A 13,197-nucleotide genomic window follows, 5' to 3' on the forward strand; every position below is an offset into this window, starting at 1 on the left:
ATGTTTTGAAAAACCTTATTTTGTGTGGTTGGTGGTTTAGTAGAGTTGATTCATAAAATAAATAAATAAAAATATTCTGAGTTTTTTTTTGTTTGTTATTGTAAGTAAAATTGGTCAATAGGTTACAGATGGTTGGTTGAAATATCTGCGGCTAATTTAAAGTTCAACATTCTTTAAGTTTACACGAAGACCAAGAAGTCAAATAGAATAGTACTACAAGTAAAATCATATTAAGTCGGCCATTCGTTTTCAATATGATTAATTTGTTTCCATGATAACTTTATTTATTTAATTAGTGATATTCTTAAAACGTATACAGTATGATTTGTTTTACGTTTATTTTCTATTCTTTGTGATCTGCCCGACAAGATTTCTAAGTTTCTCAACATAACAAATACATTTTTTGGTTCGTTTAAATAAGTACTTCTGGTCTGCTAAACGTCATTCGCATGTCTCACAAATGTATAATTACTTGTCACACCCAAAAAAAAAACCTCAAATAGTGACAAAGGATATATATAAAAGACATCGAGGCATAAACACAAAACATCGACAAAGTTCGGAGTCACTAGACAAGTTGCTCACGACACTCTTGTCCCATAGCGTTTTGGGAATTTACTATTTTGTTATTATTTATAAATTAAAATGTTACATAAACTAAACGGCATGTTTTACAGAAAAAAACAAACTGAAACAACGTTTCTATCAAGTTCTTCCGGTACGACTTTTCAACAGTTTCCACATATATATGTAGTGTTATAAGTGATATTCCTAGAAAATGGATGGGTTCAAAATATTCAATTCAAAAGTTCTTTCTGATTTATTTATAAATATTACTATCAAAAATGAAATCAGAATAAAGAAACTTTGTTTTGTTTTGTTAAATGACGTGTAATTAAAGGTATTAAAGAGTGGCAGGTGGGTTTGGTTGTACGGTCATTTATTCATACAGAGTGTGACCCACCAACTCTCTGCCTGTCCTTCTTTTCTTCTCTTACCTTCAGTACGGACCCTTCTTATTTTTTTTTTTAATACATTAGATTACAGATTATTTTTATTTTTCAATATAAGTCATTAATATCTTAAACCTGACGTGATGAAAACAAAAATATAATATATCTCAAATCAGAAAAGAAAAAAGTTAAAGCAACATAAGTGAGGCCTATTGGTTCCGCCCAATATAATTGAGGTTCATCTTGGGCCTTTGCAAGGATGAAGGTCCATTACATTTTGTATCGGACATAATTCATTTGTATTATGTAGTTGTATACATGGAGACTATGGAGTATATATATAAATATAATTAACTGAAAATGTTTTGCATACGATTAGACTTAGTTAACTAAATGTTTTCAGTTAATTATAAATGTAAATATAAAAAATAAACTAAGAAATATAAATGTTTGAAGAGGAAAATACACATAATTAAGTTGGCGATGAGGACATGTATTGATGAATCGAAAATTTGCGGCTACGTTTTGGGGTATATGACAAGGAAAATATTTACTTTATTTTTAACCCGGTGACATGACATGTATAGAGAGGATCGAGCTTGGTAAGACTGTCTTACTCAGAGTCAGAGTCATTGATTGGTTGGCATTCAATTTTCTTATATCTGACTGCCGTAGGCTAATTAATACAGTATATATTAATTGTCACGATATCAAACATTCAAACCGAATAAAACATTTTCTTTCTCCAACTACGAACGCTCGTTGCTTGATAGTTGATACTTGATACTAAACCAGACAATAACAAGACCACGAAGCTAATATAAATCACTGTTCTATAACTATAAGCTCCGGTCTAACCCAATCAAGGTTTAATTAGTTCTTAAAGAAAATAAAAATAAAGAATTAAGTAAAGGAATCGTGATGAGACTGGAACGTATGCTTTTAACATCGTTATTATGATTAATTATAACGATAAGTACATAAACAACAAAAAATTAACTACAAAACTATACCAGCAATATCTTTGATTGCAGATGCTAAGAAAACACCAGAGAATGTTACATTAAAGTCTCCCTGAGCTTGTTGTTTATCGGCAAACCTCAAAAACGACGTCGACCCGAGCTCGCCGACTTGATTCACTGCTGAGATATTTTGGAACACATCGAAGAATCTGAGAAAGACAAAAATAATAAGGGCAAGAAGATAACATATCTGAGATGCGTTGAAGAACAAGTGATAAGCTGCAACTTGAAGACAATACATCTTTTTTTGTTTTCTTGTTAGCTAAAGAAAGAAGTCTCAGAAGACGATATCGATGTTTTTTTTTTCTTTCTTTGCGTCGAGATGTGTGTATATATAATAATAGTATACCGTATACGTGTGTGTGATTCTTGTGTATGTAATCGCATGGACGCGTGTATCTCTATCTATACGCACAAATACAATCAGACATACTCGACGAGACCACTAGCTCTGGTCCGAACATTGCAATAAATGCTCAAAGCCGATACTTGTCTCTCTCATTGATTTGGTAGTATAGTCCGGTTTGGATGGTATACCGGGCGATACAACCGACGTGCAGGAGATTAGGATCGATTAAATCGTCCAAATAATTAATGCAAACCGGAAAAAACCGGATATGTGTTTTATACATTTAAGGAAATTTGAACATACGCAGATACGAAATTGATATGCATTTCAATACGTGTCTGGTATTTTCTTCTGCTCAACTGCATTAGATGTGACATCTCAACTTCATAACTACAAAAATTGCTGAAACCTTTATTATTGCAATTCTAATAACTTTTGAGAATTTTATTATTTATATTACCCAACAGGCCAATATGGTTTATTTTAATACCACATAAAATTAAATGCGATTTCACGTCATTATTTGTCTTTTTGAAATGTAGGACCAAAAATGCACTCACAATTTTATTTTCTTGATTTTTATTTTTGTAAATACAATCTTGAGAAATATAAATTTGTTGTTGTTTATTTTTCTCTAGTTTGGAGGGAAAAGTAATCAAAAAGCGTTTTTCTTAAAATTCAAAATAGAGACAAGAAAAAGATATATAGCCAATGAGAAAACGACAAGTGTAAAGGCGTTTTGTCTTCTGCAACAATAACAACAACTAGAGGCAATCGGACAATTTCAGAACTGAAAACCCTAATCTATCTTCTCGGGGGTTGTCATCTCCAAAATTTTTTAGGGTTCAATCTCTAACCTTATCTCAGACGCCGAAGGGGACGGAGAAATGGGAGAAGACCAGCTAGATTTCGAGCTCCCCGAAGAGGTTCTGTCGGTGATTCCGATGGATCCTTTTGAGCAGCTGGATCTCGCTAGAAAGATCACGTCAATGGCGATAGCTTCAAGGGTCTCTAATCTAGACTCTAAGGTGGTGGAATTGAGGCAGAAGCTTGTGGATAAGGAGAATGTTGTGCGTGAGCTCGAGGAGAAGGCTTCTCGCCTTGAGAGAGATTGCCGCGAGGCTGATTCGAGATTGAAGATTGTCCTCGAAGACAATGTGAGTTTTATTATAAATTTCGTTTCTGTATCCAATTCTTGTTAATGGAGACATAGGCTTAGGGGAATGACTAATTAGATTCAGGATTTGTTGGTGTTACAGGACAATTTTGTGTGTTTGGTTTAATAATTTGGTGTATTGGTTTGATGTTTAGACTTGAGAAGTGTTGTATAATGCTCTGAAGTTGGTATATATATAGGTAGTTTATTTATTCAGCTGTGGTATGTATATTGAGATTTGTTTGCTCTTATCCAAATCAGTGTATGAACATATTTGCTCAAGTATAAGCTCTTATAGATTGTAAATGTCTTCCTTTTTCTGCTTAAGATGAACCTGACTAAGGAGAAGGATTCACTGGCAATGACTGTAACAAAACTCACTCGTGATTTGGCTAAGGTGATAACTTTTTGTTTGGTTATCTCTTATCTGATGCATGTTTGTTTTTTTTGTATTGTAAGAGAGTTTCACATCATTATACTTTTGGGAGCTAATGTTTCTACTTATTTTTAGTTGGAGACATTCAAGCGACAGTTGATCAAATCCCTGAGCGATGAGAGTGGTCCTCCGGTAAGAGATTCAAGCTTTTTTGTTAATTACACATTCCTTTTCTTGTTTTGTGTTTCTAGTGCACTCCAGTGAGGGGACTAAAGCATTTCCTGCTATTTCTCTCTATCTTGCATGCTTCTGGCCTCTGATTTAAGAGATTGATAGTTTTCTCCTTCTCCATTTGTTATTACAGCAAACAGAACCTGTTGATATCAGGACATGCGACCAGTCAATTCCTGGATCATACCCAGGCAAAGGTACTGCATCAATATTCAATTCCCATTTAAAGAGTTGTCTTGTTTTGGTCCATCTGTGAGCTAATTATCTTTCAAACATGCAGATGAAAGAACTCATGCGCACTCAACAAACTACAGTGGATCCACAGACATGACCAATCCAGGTGTCGAAGGTAACATCGAATCAAATATCCTCTGTTATTTCTGCTTTTATCTCTGTGCTGCAACTGGTGAACAACGTATGAGTTTTTAATCGACAGCTTCAAAATACACTGGAAACAAATTTTCAATGACACCATACATCTCTCCACGTCTCACACCAACCGCAACACCAAAGATCATCTCCACAAGTGTATCCCCTCGAGGCTATTCTGCAGCGGGTTCTCCTAAAAGGACATCAGGTGCGGTTTCTCCCACAAAGGCAACTCTCTGGTACCCGTCAAGTCAGCAATCATCAGCTGCAAATTCTCCTCCTCGCCACCGCACACTCCCAGGTTCATAGGATCTTAATGAGAATGTTGCTTGTTTAAAATTGGTAAAGCTCAAGTATATGCTTCTCTCATAGATAATAATGTATAAAACTCTTTTTTTTTCAGCTCGAACACCGCGGATGGATGGTAAAGAATTTTTCCGGCAAGCTAGGTGAGGCTTTTTTCATCACTTGTTGTCCTAACAAGTGTCAGTTTTATCATAATCACAGATTCAAATTGTTGATTTTTTTTCATCCATCATTCTCAGGAGCCGATTATCGTACGAACAGTTCAGTTCCTTCTTAGCTAACATCAAGGAGCTCAATGCTCAAAAGCAAACCCGAGAGGTAAAAAACCGTTGTAGTTTTGTGCGCCATTTTTTGTTTTTGGCCTCTCGATATGTTCAGATTATAGATTTGAAAAAGTTGATGCTTTTGACAGGAAACTCTGAGGAAAGCAGACGAGATATTTGGGGAAGATAACAAAGATCTCTATTTATCTTTCCAAGGCCTCCTTAACCGAAACATGCGTTAAACTTTCATAAGCCCATTATCTTGAACTGGCCAATGTGATAGGATCATAACCATTGTAGTAGTATGTGATGTGTATTCTCGATGGGATTAAGTGACATGCAAAGTGTGCTTGTGCTTCACAAAAAAAGAAAGAAACATATCGTTTTGGAAAGTGTTCTGTTTCTTCCTCGTAATATATCTCTCGCTTTGGTCCTAACTCGTAAATGCATTTTAATATATTTTTTGCTTTGAAATTTAATTGAAGTTTTTATAATGATACATCCAAAAGAAGGCAGAGAGAAACAAAGTCCATAATCTTAATAGGTTTGCTACTTGATAATAACTAATCTAGACAACTACTATAAATTAATTTAATCGTATACTTATCTTGTTCATATACACATCTTATAATTTATTTAATTATAACTAATGCAAAGATAGAGTACTAATTGAAAAGCTAGCACGACCAAAGGGAGTCTCCGGAACCATCCTCATACGCAAAAGCCATGTCGACTTCACTGGAGAAGTCTTTGTTCGTCGGGAAAGTAACGGTGCTCGTTGTGTACGGCGAAGGTTTGGTGTCAATACGGCAGAGCGTCCTTATTTGAATCAACTCGGCCTGAGCAAAAGCGAGCTGAGTTTGGAGAGCCTCGAGTTGCCTTTGTAATGAAGAAATTGTCCCTACACATCCGTACACAGGATCTTGCACCCTTGCGTTGGCCTCGTACACCATAGAATTCACGGCGTCGCCGCGTTGGTTCTCCGATAGCTCCTACGATCGTTGAATTAGTAAACATAATTAGGATATATTTGTAATATTTACTTTCACTCATTTTTTTGGAAGTTTTAGTGATAATCAAATAATATTTTTACGTATGTAGTAATGATGCGTTTGTTGTTTCATTGTTTAATTTGTAATGATTTTGTCAATGATATCATAGTAATATTCAATAGTTGAAAATAGTGAGAAGTCGCTTTTAGACATGGATCAATTATTCACCGCGTCATACTTTGTCATAAGATAACAAATTATAAGATATAAATGTCACGATTCGGCATTTTAACGTGACATGCAATGTATACTTTTGATATCAAACTAGAAAGAGACTTCCTACAATATTCTTACACGCGGTTTCGATATTTTCCAAAAATAACAAACTTTTTTTTTAACAAAAAGCAATGTCCTCATCACACTGAATAGATCGAAAAACCCCTAATTGTTAAAACGTTAAATTGCAAAAATCAAAAACAAATTACAGAATTTAACAACCTGAATGATCCATCCTCTTACACAAAAAAAAAAAAAAAAAAGAATGATCCATCCAAACTTATGTAAAATGTGAACATTTAGGTAAGAAGATTATACAAACCCCTTTCTCCCTATAGCTTACACGAATATAATAACAAAATTGCGGGTTAACATCACACAACGATACAATTGAATCAAGAAGAGATCATATATCACAAGCCTTTACACAACTTAAAAAAATTAAAAATGGCTAGAGAAGTGAATATTCACCTGCAACATCTTATTGACATTACTAGCACCAAAAATCTTGTGGACAATGGCAAATTTGTAAGGTTCTTTAGAGGGAAAGTATGGAGCAAAGACGCAATCTTTCACACACTTCCGCCGGAGAAGCTTACACCCGGCACAGGGTGATACTGTTCGTCCGTGTCTGTGGCCCTTTTGTCTCATTTAGAAAAGAAAAAAAAGTGTTTTGTGACAATAAGAGAAGAAGAAGAAGAAGACTTTAGAGAATAGTGTGTGACTTGTGTTTAAATAGACAAAGAAGAGAAAGTGAGACATCAAATCTTCTCGTGGGTCCAACCCAAAAGTAAATAAGTCATTAGATTTGCTTTCTTTGGACAAAAAATCCCATCTCTATTCCTTAAGATTTCTTTGGCCCACTTAAAAATTCTCATGGTTTTTGTTATTTATGTGTTGAATAGGTTTTTGTCTGTATATTGAATACAATACTAGTATTACCTATGTAGTTTCCCCTATTTGTTTCTTGCAAGTTGAAGCAACATTGCTTCACTATTTTTTCTCCTTGTTTTGGTCGGGTATGGGATTGTCACTTCTTAGTGAATCAAGATCTAGCTAGTTTTCTTTATCATGAGATCATGTTATACCGTCTTGATATGAATGATCAAATGCTGTATTGCGAGTTAGTCAACAAATGTATATATTTTATCAAATATTATTTATAATTGTAAGTTGTGTTGTTCAAGTGATTCAAAATCGACGAAAACCGTTTGGGGCTCTACTAGTATAGTAACAATTTTCGTTTTACTTCCGCAAGAAGTTGCAAAAATAATGTATAATAAATCGTAAATACTAAATACCAAAGGTAAGATCTTTGGGTGTAGATATCGCTCACGTAATGTATAATGTATAATAACGCTCACGTAATGAAATAGTTGGTTGCTCTTGGTCGGTTGTTATAACTTCTACCTAATAGATAATTAATGACATACTTTGAAATGATTTCAATCATTGGGATAAAATTTCTAAATAATTTGTAATAGTTTCCATAACAATATAAATTTGTTATGTTTCTTGGATGAGCCAAAATTCTAACTTCTAAAACTTCTTAATTAGTACTAGCTTTCGTGTTTGTGAGCACAATATTTATGTTTGCGTTTTAGCGTATGTGTGCGTGTCATGCGTTTATGTTTGTATCAGTGATAGCATTTTAGATGTTTGTTTCACCGTGAGCATGATATAAGTTACATTTGTGTGTATGTTTCAGTTTAGTGTATATGTGTTCGTGTAAGGAGTTTGTATCGGTGTTATCACTAAAAATGTGGGAACTTAATTAAGGTTTCGTTTCCTAAATCAAATAACCTTGAACGAACCTCCTGCGACCTGTCACAAACTTAAAAACACATGCAAGTCAGACAAGTACTAAAAGTGGAAGCCAAAAGAGAGAGAAATTGAAGGCAACAATTCTAAAATTTTTAAAAGAATGCATGCATAAATGTATCAAGTAGATTTAAGGAGTCAAATGCATACCTGATACCTACCTGACCTAACTGGAAAGAGGAGTTTTGAAGACGACGTGCACGGTGCACCACAGTCCACAAAAGCTCCAACCATATTCTGTTAAAAGAATCAAAGAGTAAAGCTGTGTGCTTAAAAATATCAAAGTCTCTAAAACTGTACGAGATGTTTATGGGTTTACCTTTGGTTTCAAAGAAGTGAATGGGGTTTTATTTAGACAATAAAGGGATGGCAAAGTCAGAAGTTTACCGTCGCATGGACTTGGAGAGATAATAACTGATAGTTCCTCTGTTCCTGCAAGTTTAAAATAAACCTTAAATGAGTATGGTAAGACAAAAGAAATCACAGATGAATGTTGAAAATCATAAATTCTGAACTTTGCATCTACATAACAAATCACAACCTTCATTAAGTTATAACAAATTATCTGATCAAAACCTGCTGTCTTTTTTTTGTTTGTTTCTGGTTAAAAATCGGACAGTGTTCAGTGTTCACTAAACAATTAAAATGCAAGCAGCAACACTATAATTTGGAAAAGAGAAACCGAACATAATGCTAAGATTAGATCATTCATGTAATGAATAATGATGTACACACTACGACCACCAAAGATGCCATATTTGAAAAACTAATCAGATGTACAATCAAGACTCTTTGACTTAAATAAAACTTGCAAGAATCAAATACTTACATGCTTGAAAAGGATCGAACTTCCAATTTCAAAGTCCAGTATTATACACACATACACGACACACATGCAAGAATCAATATGTTTTCTGCAAATAAAATCATATATTCGTTAAGCCACACATGCAAGAATCAATATGTTTTCTGCAAATAAAATCATATATTCGTTAAGCAAAAGATAATGTATATGTGAAGAGAGACGTTAAATATTTCAAAATATGATTTATGCAAATGGTAAGTGAAGATCATACCTTGTGTTAGAAGAGGGAAGACAATTACCTAATCAAAAGAAGGGAAAGATGCCAGTCTTCACGTTGGATCTTCTGCAATACCTATATTTCCCTGTTAAGAACGAATTACCAAAAGATGTGGTTAGAGAACAATAAGGCAAGTAAAGACAAAATTTATTCTTCAATAAAATAAGATTTATAAGAGATGTACATAAAAGTAAAAAGGAACTTACAAAGTACTGTATAAAGGTTGTGCAGAAATCTCCTTCTTGAGCCATTAAACAAGCCTTATTATAGGACTTTTATTCTCCGTTAAATTTGCAGAATATTGAATTATATACTTTCAGCAGAGAATTGAATTTCTTATGACATCATTGTACAAGCCTTAAAAGGCTGAACTTAGCAGAGATTGAAGTTTTTATATAGCAGAATATTGAATGTGTTCACATGCTGTCCCAGCTACAGCAGAATATTTTCTCATCGGACATCATTGTACAAGCCATAAAGGCTGAAGTTAGCAGAGATTGAAGCTTTCTCTATAGCAGAATATTGAATGTGGTAACATGCTGTCCCAGCTACAGCAGAACTTTTTTTCCATCGTACACTAGAGCCATCATTATACAAGCCTTAAAGGCTGATCTTGGCAGAGATTGAAGGTTTCTCTATAGCAGAGTATTAGAATGTAACTTGCTGTCCCAACTACAACAAGATAGCTTTTAATCGAACACTTGAACTTTCCCCTTATTAGAAAGCCACTAAAGAAGCCTTATATATATAGACTTTTATCCTCCATCAAATTAGCAGAGAATTGAATTTTTTCAGGACATTGTCCATGCCTTAATAAAGGTCTTAGCAGATATATTGAAGTAGAGATTGAAGTTTCCTAACATTTTTTGGACCATTGTATCTGACTTGCTGTCTTAGCTCAGTGAGCTTTAAATCGTTTAGAGATTTCCCTTTATAGAACTTTTTATCCTTCATCAAATTAGCAGAGATATTGAACTTTCTGAGAACATTGTCCTTGCCTTAATAAAGGTCTTAGCAGAGATATTGAAGTAGAGATTGAAGTCTACTAATATTTTTGGGACCATAGTATCTGACTTGCTGTCTTAGCTCAGTGAGCTTTTAATCTGGGACCATAGAATCTAACTTGCTGTCTTAGCTCAGTGAGCTTTAAATCGTTTAGAGATTTCCCTTTATAGAACTTTTTATCCTTCATCAAATTAGCAGAGATATTGAACTTTCTCAAGACATTGTCCATGCCTTAATAAAGGTCTTTTGGCAGAGATATTGTAGTTTCTGTCAAGCTGTCCCAGCACAGCAAGACAATAGTATTTTTGGGACCTTAGTATCTGACTTGTTGTCTTAGCTCAGTAAGCTTTTAATCTGGAACCATAGTATCTGAGTTGCTGTCTTAGCTCAGTGAGCTTTTAATCTGGGACCATAGTATCTGACTTGTTGTCTTAGCTCATTGAGCTTTCAATCGGACAGAGATTTCCCTTTCTATAACTTTTTATTCTCCAGCAAATTAGCAGAGAGATTGAACTTTTCTCAGGACATTGTCCAAGCCTTAAAAAGGTCTTTTAGCAGAGATATTGAAGTTAGCATCTGACTTGTTGTCTTAGCTCAAAGAGCTTTTGATCGGACAGAGATTTCCCTTTCTACAACTTTTTATCCTCCATCAAATGAGCAGAGAGATTGAACTTTCTCAGGACATTGTCAAAGCCTTAAAAAGGTCTTTTAGCAGAGATATTGAAGTTAGCATCTGACTTGCTGTCTTAGCTTAGTGAGCTTTTTGATCGGACAGAGATTTCCCTTTCTACAACTTTTTATCCTCCATCAAATGAGCAGAGAGATTGAACTTTCTCAGGACATTGTCCAAGCCTTAAAAAGGTCTTTTAGCAGAGATATTGAAGTTAGCATCTGACTTGCTGTCTTAGCTTAGTGAGCTTTTTGATCGGACAGAGATTTCCCTTTCTACAACTTTTTATCCTCCATCAAATGAGCAGAGAGATTGAACTTTTCAAGACATTGTCCAAGCCTTAAAAAGGTCTTTTAGCAGAGATATTGAAGTTAGCATCTGACTTGCTGTCTTAGCTTAGTGAGCTTTTTGATCGGACAGAGATTTCCCTTTCTACAACTTTTTATCCTCCATCAAATGAGCAGAGAGATTGAACTTTTCAGGACATTGTCCAAGCCTTAAAAAGGTCTTTTAGCAGAGATATTGAAGTTAGCATCTGACTTGCTGTCTTAGCTCAGTGAGCTTTTTGATCGGACAGAGATTTCCCTTTCTACAACTTTTTATCCTCCATCAAATGAGCAGAGAGATTGAACTTTTCAGGACATTGTCCAAGCCTTAAAAAGGTCTTTTAGCAGAGATATTGAAGTTAGCATCTGACTTGCTGTCTTAGCTCAGTGAGCTTTTTGATCGGACAGAGATTTCCCTTTCTACAACTTTTTATCCTCCATCAAATGAGCAGAGAGATTGAACTTTTCAGGACATTGTCCAAGCCTTAAAAAGGTCTTTTAGCAGAGATATTGAAGTTAGCATCTGACTTGCTGTCTTAGCTTAGTGAGCTTTTTGATCGGACAGAGATTTCCCTTTCTACAACTTTTTATCCTCCATCAAATGAGCAGAGAGATTGAACTTTTCTCAGGACATTGTCCAAGCCTTAAAAAAGGTTTTTTAGCAGAGATATTGAAGTTTCTGTCAAGCTGTCCCAGCACAGCAAGACAGTAGAGATTGAAATCTCTAAAATTATTGGGACCATAGATAGTATGTGACAAGCCTTTCCCTTACGGACAATTTCCCCAAGTTAGAAACCGGACAGACACAATCATGTAATGTGTAGTCCCTTTCTTTTGGGTTTTAAGAAAACAGAAAAACTTTAAAACAAAACATAGAAGCAAAGAGAAGAGATGCCACTTTACCAATAAAAGCTTCATTAGTCTCCTTGAAGTAGCCATCATATCACCAAGGATGCCAGTTCTGCATAAAGTTAAAAATCTCAGAAACATTAGTCACCAAACAAATTTCAATGAAAAGCAAATTAACAAAATCTGAGTACTAACCAGTTCAAGCAAGCTTCCGATAATAAAACAAAACATAAAAGCAAAGAGAAGAGATGCCACTTTACCATTAAAAGCTTCATTAGTCTCCTTTGAAGTTTCGTAAGTAGCCACAGTATCACCAAGGATGCCACTTCTGCATATAGTTAAGAATCTCAAGAACATTAGTCATCAAACAAATTTCAATCAAAAGCAAATTAACAAAATCTGAGTACTAAAAAATTAACAAATTGCAAGCAAGCTTCTGATAATCCAGCTTGATCATCTCATCAAGTTGGTTGCATCATAATCAACTTCTACGATCAAATAGTAATCCTTCAAAAAGAACACAAAAGAGATTCATATTAATAGATCACTCAAAAGATTAAGACATAACCAAATCTTTAAAAAGGAAAAAACTCAAACTTGCAAAAAAATATTCGCCCGAGAATTATAATCAACTCTTACATCACAATAAGGCTAATGTAACGATCACAATAAGGCTAATGTAACGATCCCGAATCCAAAAAGAGGGGATTTTGATTTGCAGAAACAAAAAAATCAGAAACCCTAATCTAAGATGAGAAACCCTAATCTAAGATGAATAGCACAGGGAATCAAAGAGGGGGGATTAGTTTTGATCAAATCAAAGTTTTGATCTTTAGAAAAGAGAGGTTTGAAACCTAAGAAAAAAACACACAATTATGAAACACAAAACTAGGGTTAGGTTACGGTATAATCAAAAACTCTGAATAAATACATCAGAACAAATTAGAGATATATAAACCTTACTTGCAGAGAAGAAGAAAAAGAAGGACGATGATCGTCGCCTTCGCCGATTTGAAAGAGAACGACAACAATTGTGAGAGAGAGGTTTAATTATAGGCATTCACAATTTCAGGTTAGTCGGTTTAATTATAATGGGCTTAGGAGCGTCGGCCCATATTTCGTTTTAGGTTTTTCCTTTTTTCTAATACTAT

General features: G+C 34.6%; 3 protein-coding genes and 1 long non-coding RNA gene across 4 annotated transcripts; 1 reads left to right on the forward strand and 3 right to left on the reverse strand.

The window, feature by feature from the left end:
• Positions 1–1,890: 1,890 nt before the first annotated feature.
• Positions 1,891–2,358, reverse strand: LOC109125222 (uncharacterized). The gene has a single exon (XM_019239559.2). It carries the CDS (start codon positions 2,214–2,216, stop codon positions 1,953–1,955), a length of 264 nt encoding a protein of 87 aa, XP_019095104.2. The 5' UTR covers positions 2,217–2,358; the 3' UTR covers positions 1,891–1,952.
• A 481-nt stretch (positions 2,359–2,839) lies between these two features.
• Positions 2,840–5,462, forward strand: LOC104755972 (uncharacterized protein At4g15545). The gene is made up of 9 exons (XM_010478460.3): positions 2,840–3,481; positions 3,809–3,877; positions 3,992–4,048; positions 4,221–4,284; positions 4,368–4,436; positions 4,524–4,757; positions 4,860–4,905; positions 5,002–5,080; positions 5,175–5,462. The coding sequence occupies exons 1-9, from the start codon at positions 3,212–3,214 to the stop codon at positions 5,265–5,267; spliced, it is 981 nt and encodes a 326-aa protein (XP_010476762.1). The 5' UTR covers positions 2,840–3,211; the 3' UTR covers positions 5,268–5,462.
• Positions 5,463–5,541: 79 nt separating this feature from the next.
• On the reverse strand, positions 5,542–7,090 carry LOC147923379 (LOB domain-containing protein 3). Its single transcript, XM_087493582.1, has 2 exons — positions 6,765–7,090; positions 5,542–6,017 (listed from the first exon to the last, which is right to left on the reverse strand). Exons 1-2 carry the CDS (start codon positions 6,942–6,944, stop codon positions 5,703–5,705), a joined length of 495 nt encoding a protein of 164 aa, XP_087349708.1. The 5' UTR covers positions 6,945–7,090; the 3' UTR covers positions 5,542–5,702.
• A 1,318-nt stretch (positions 7,091–8,408) lies between these two features.
• On the reverse strand, positions 8,409–13,102 carry LOC147923380 (uncharacterized). The gene is made up of 7 exons (XR_015585655.1): positions 13,010–13,102; positions 12,466–12,553; positions 12,307–12,374; positions 9,403–12,158; positions 9,191–9,281; positions 8,944–9,028; positions 8,409–8,546 (listed from the first exon to the last, which is right to left on the reverse strand). It is a non-coding gene; the product is annotated as an uncharacterized LOC147923380 (long non-coding RNA).
• Positions 13,103–13,197: the final 95 nt, after the last annotated feature.

This window comes from Camelina sativa, chromosome 17 (assembly GCF_030686135.1).
Source record: "Camelina sativa cultivar CO46 ecotype springtype chromosome 17, ASM3068613v1".
Taxonomy (NCBI): domain Eukaryota; kingdom Viridiplantae; phylum Streptophyta; class Magnoliopsida; order Brassicales; family Brassicaceae; genus Camelina; species Camelina sativa.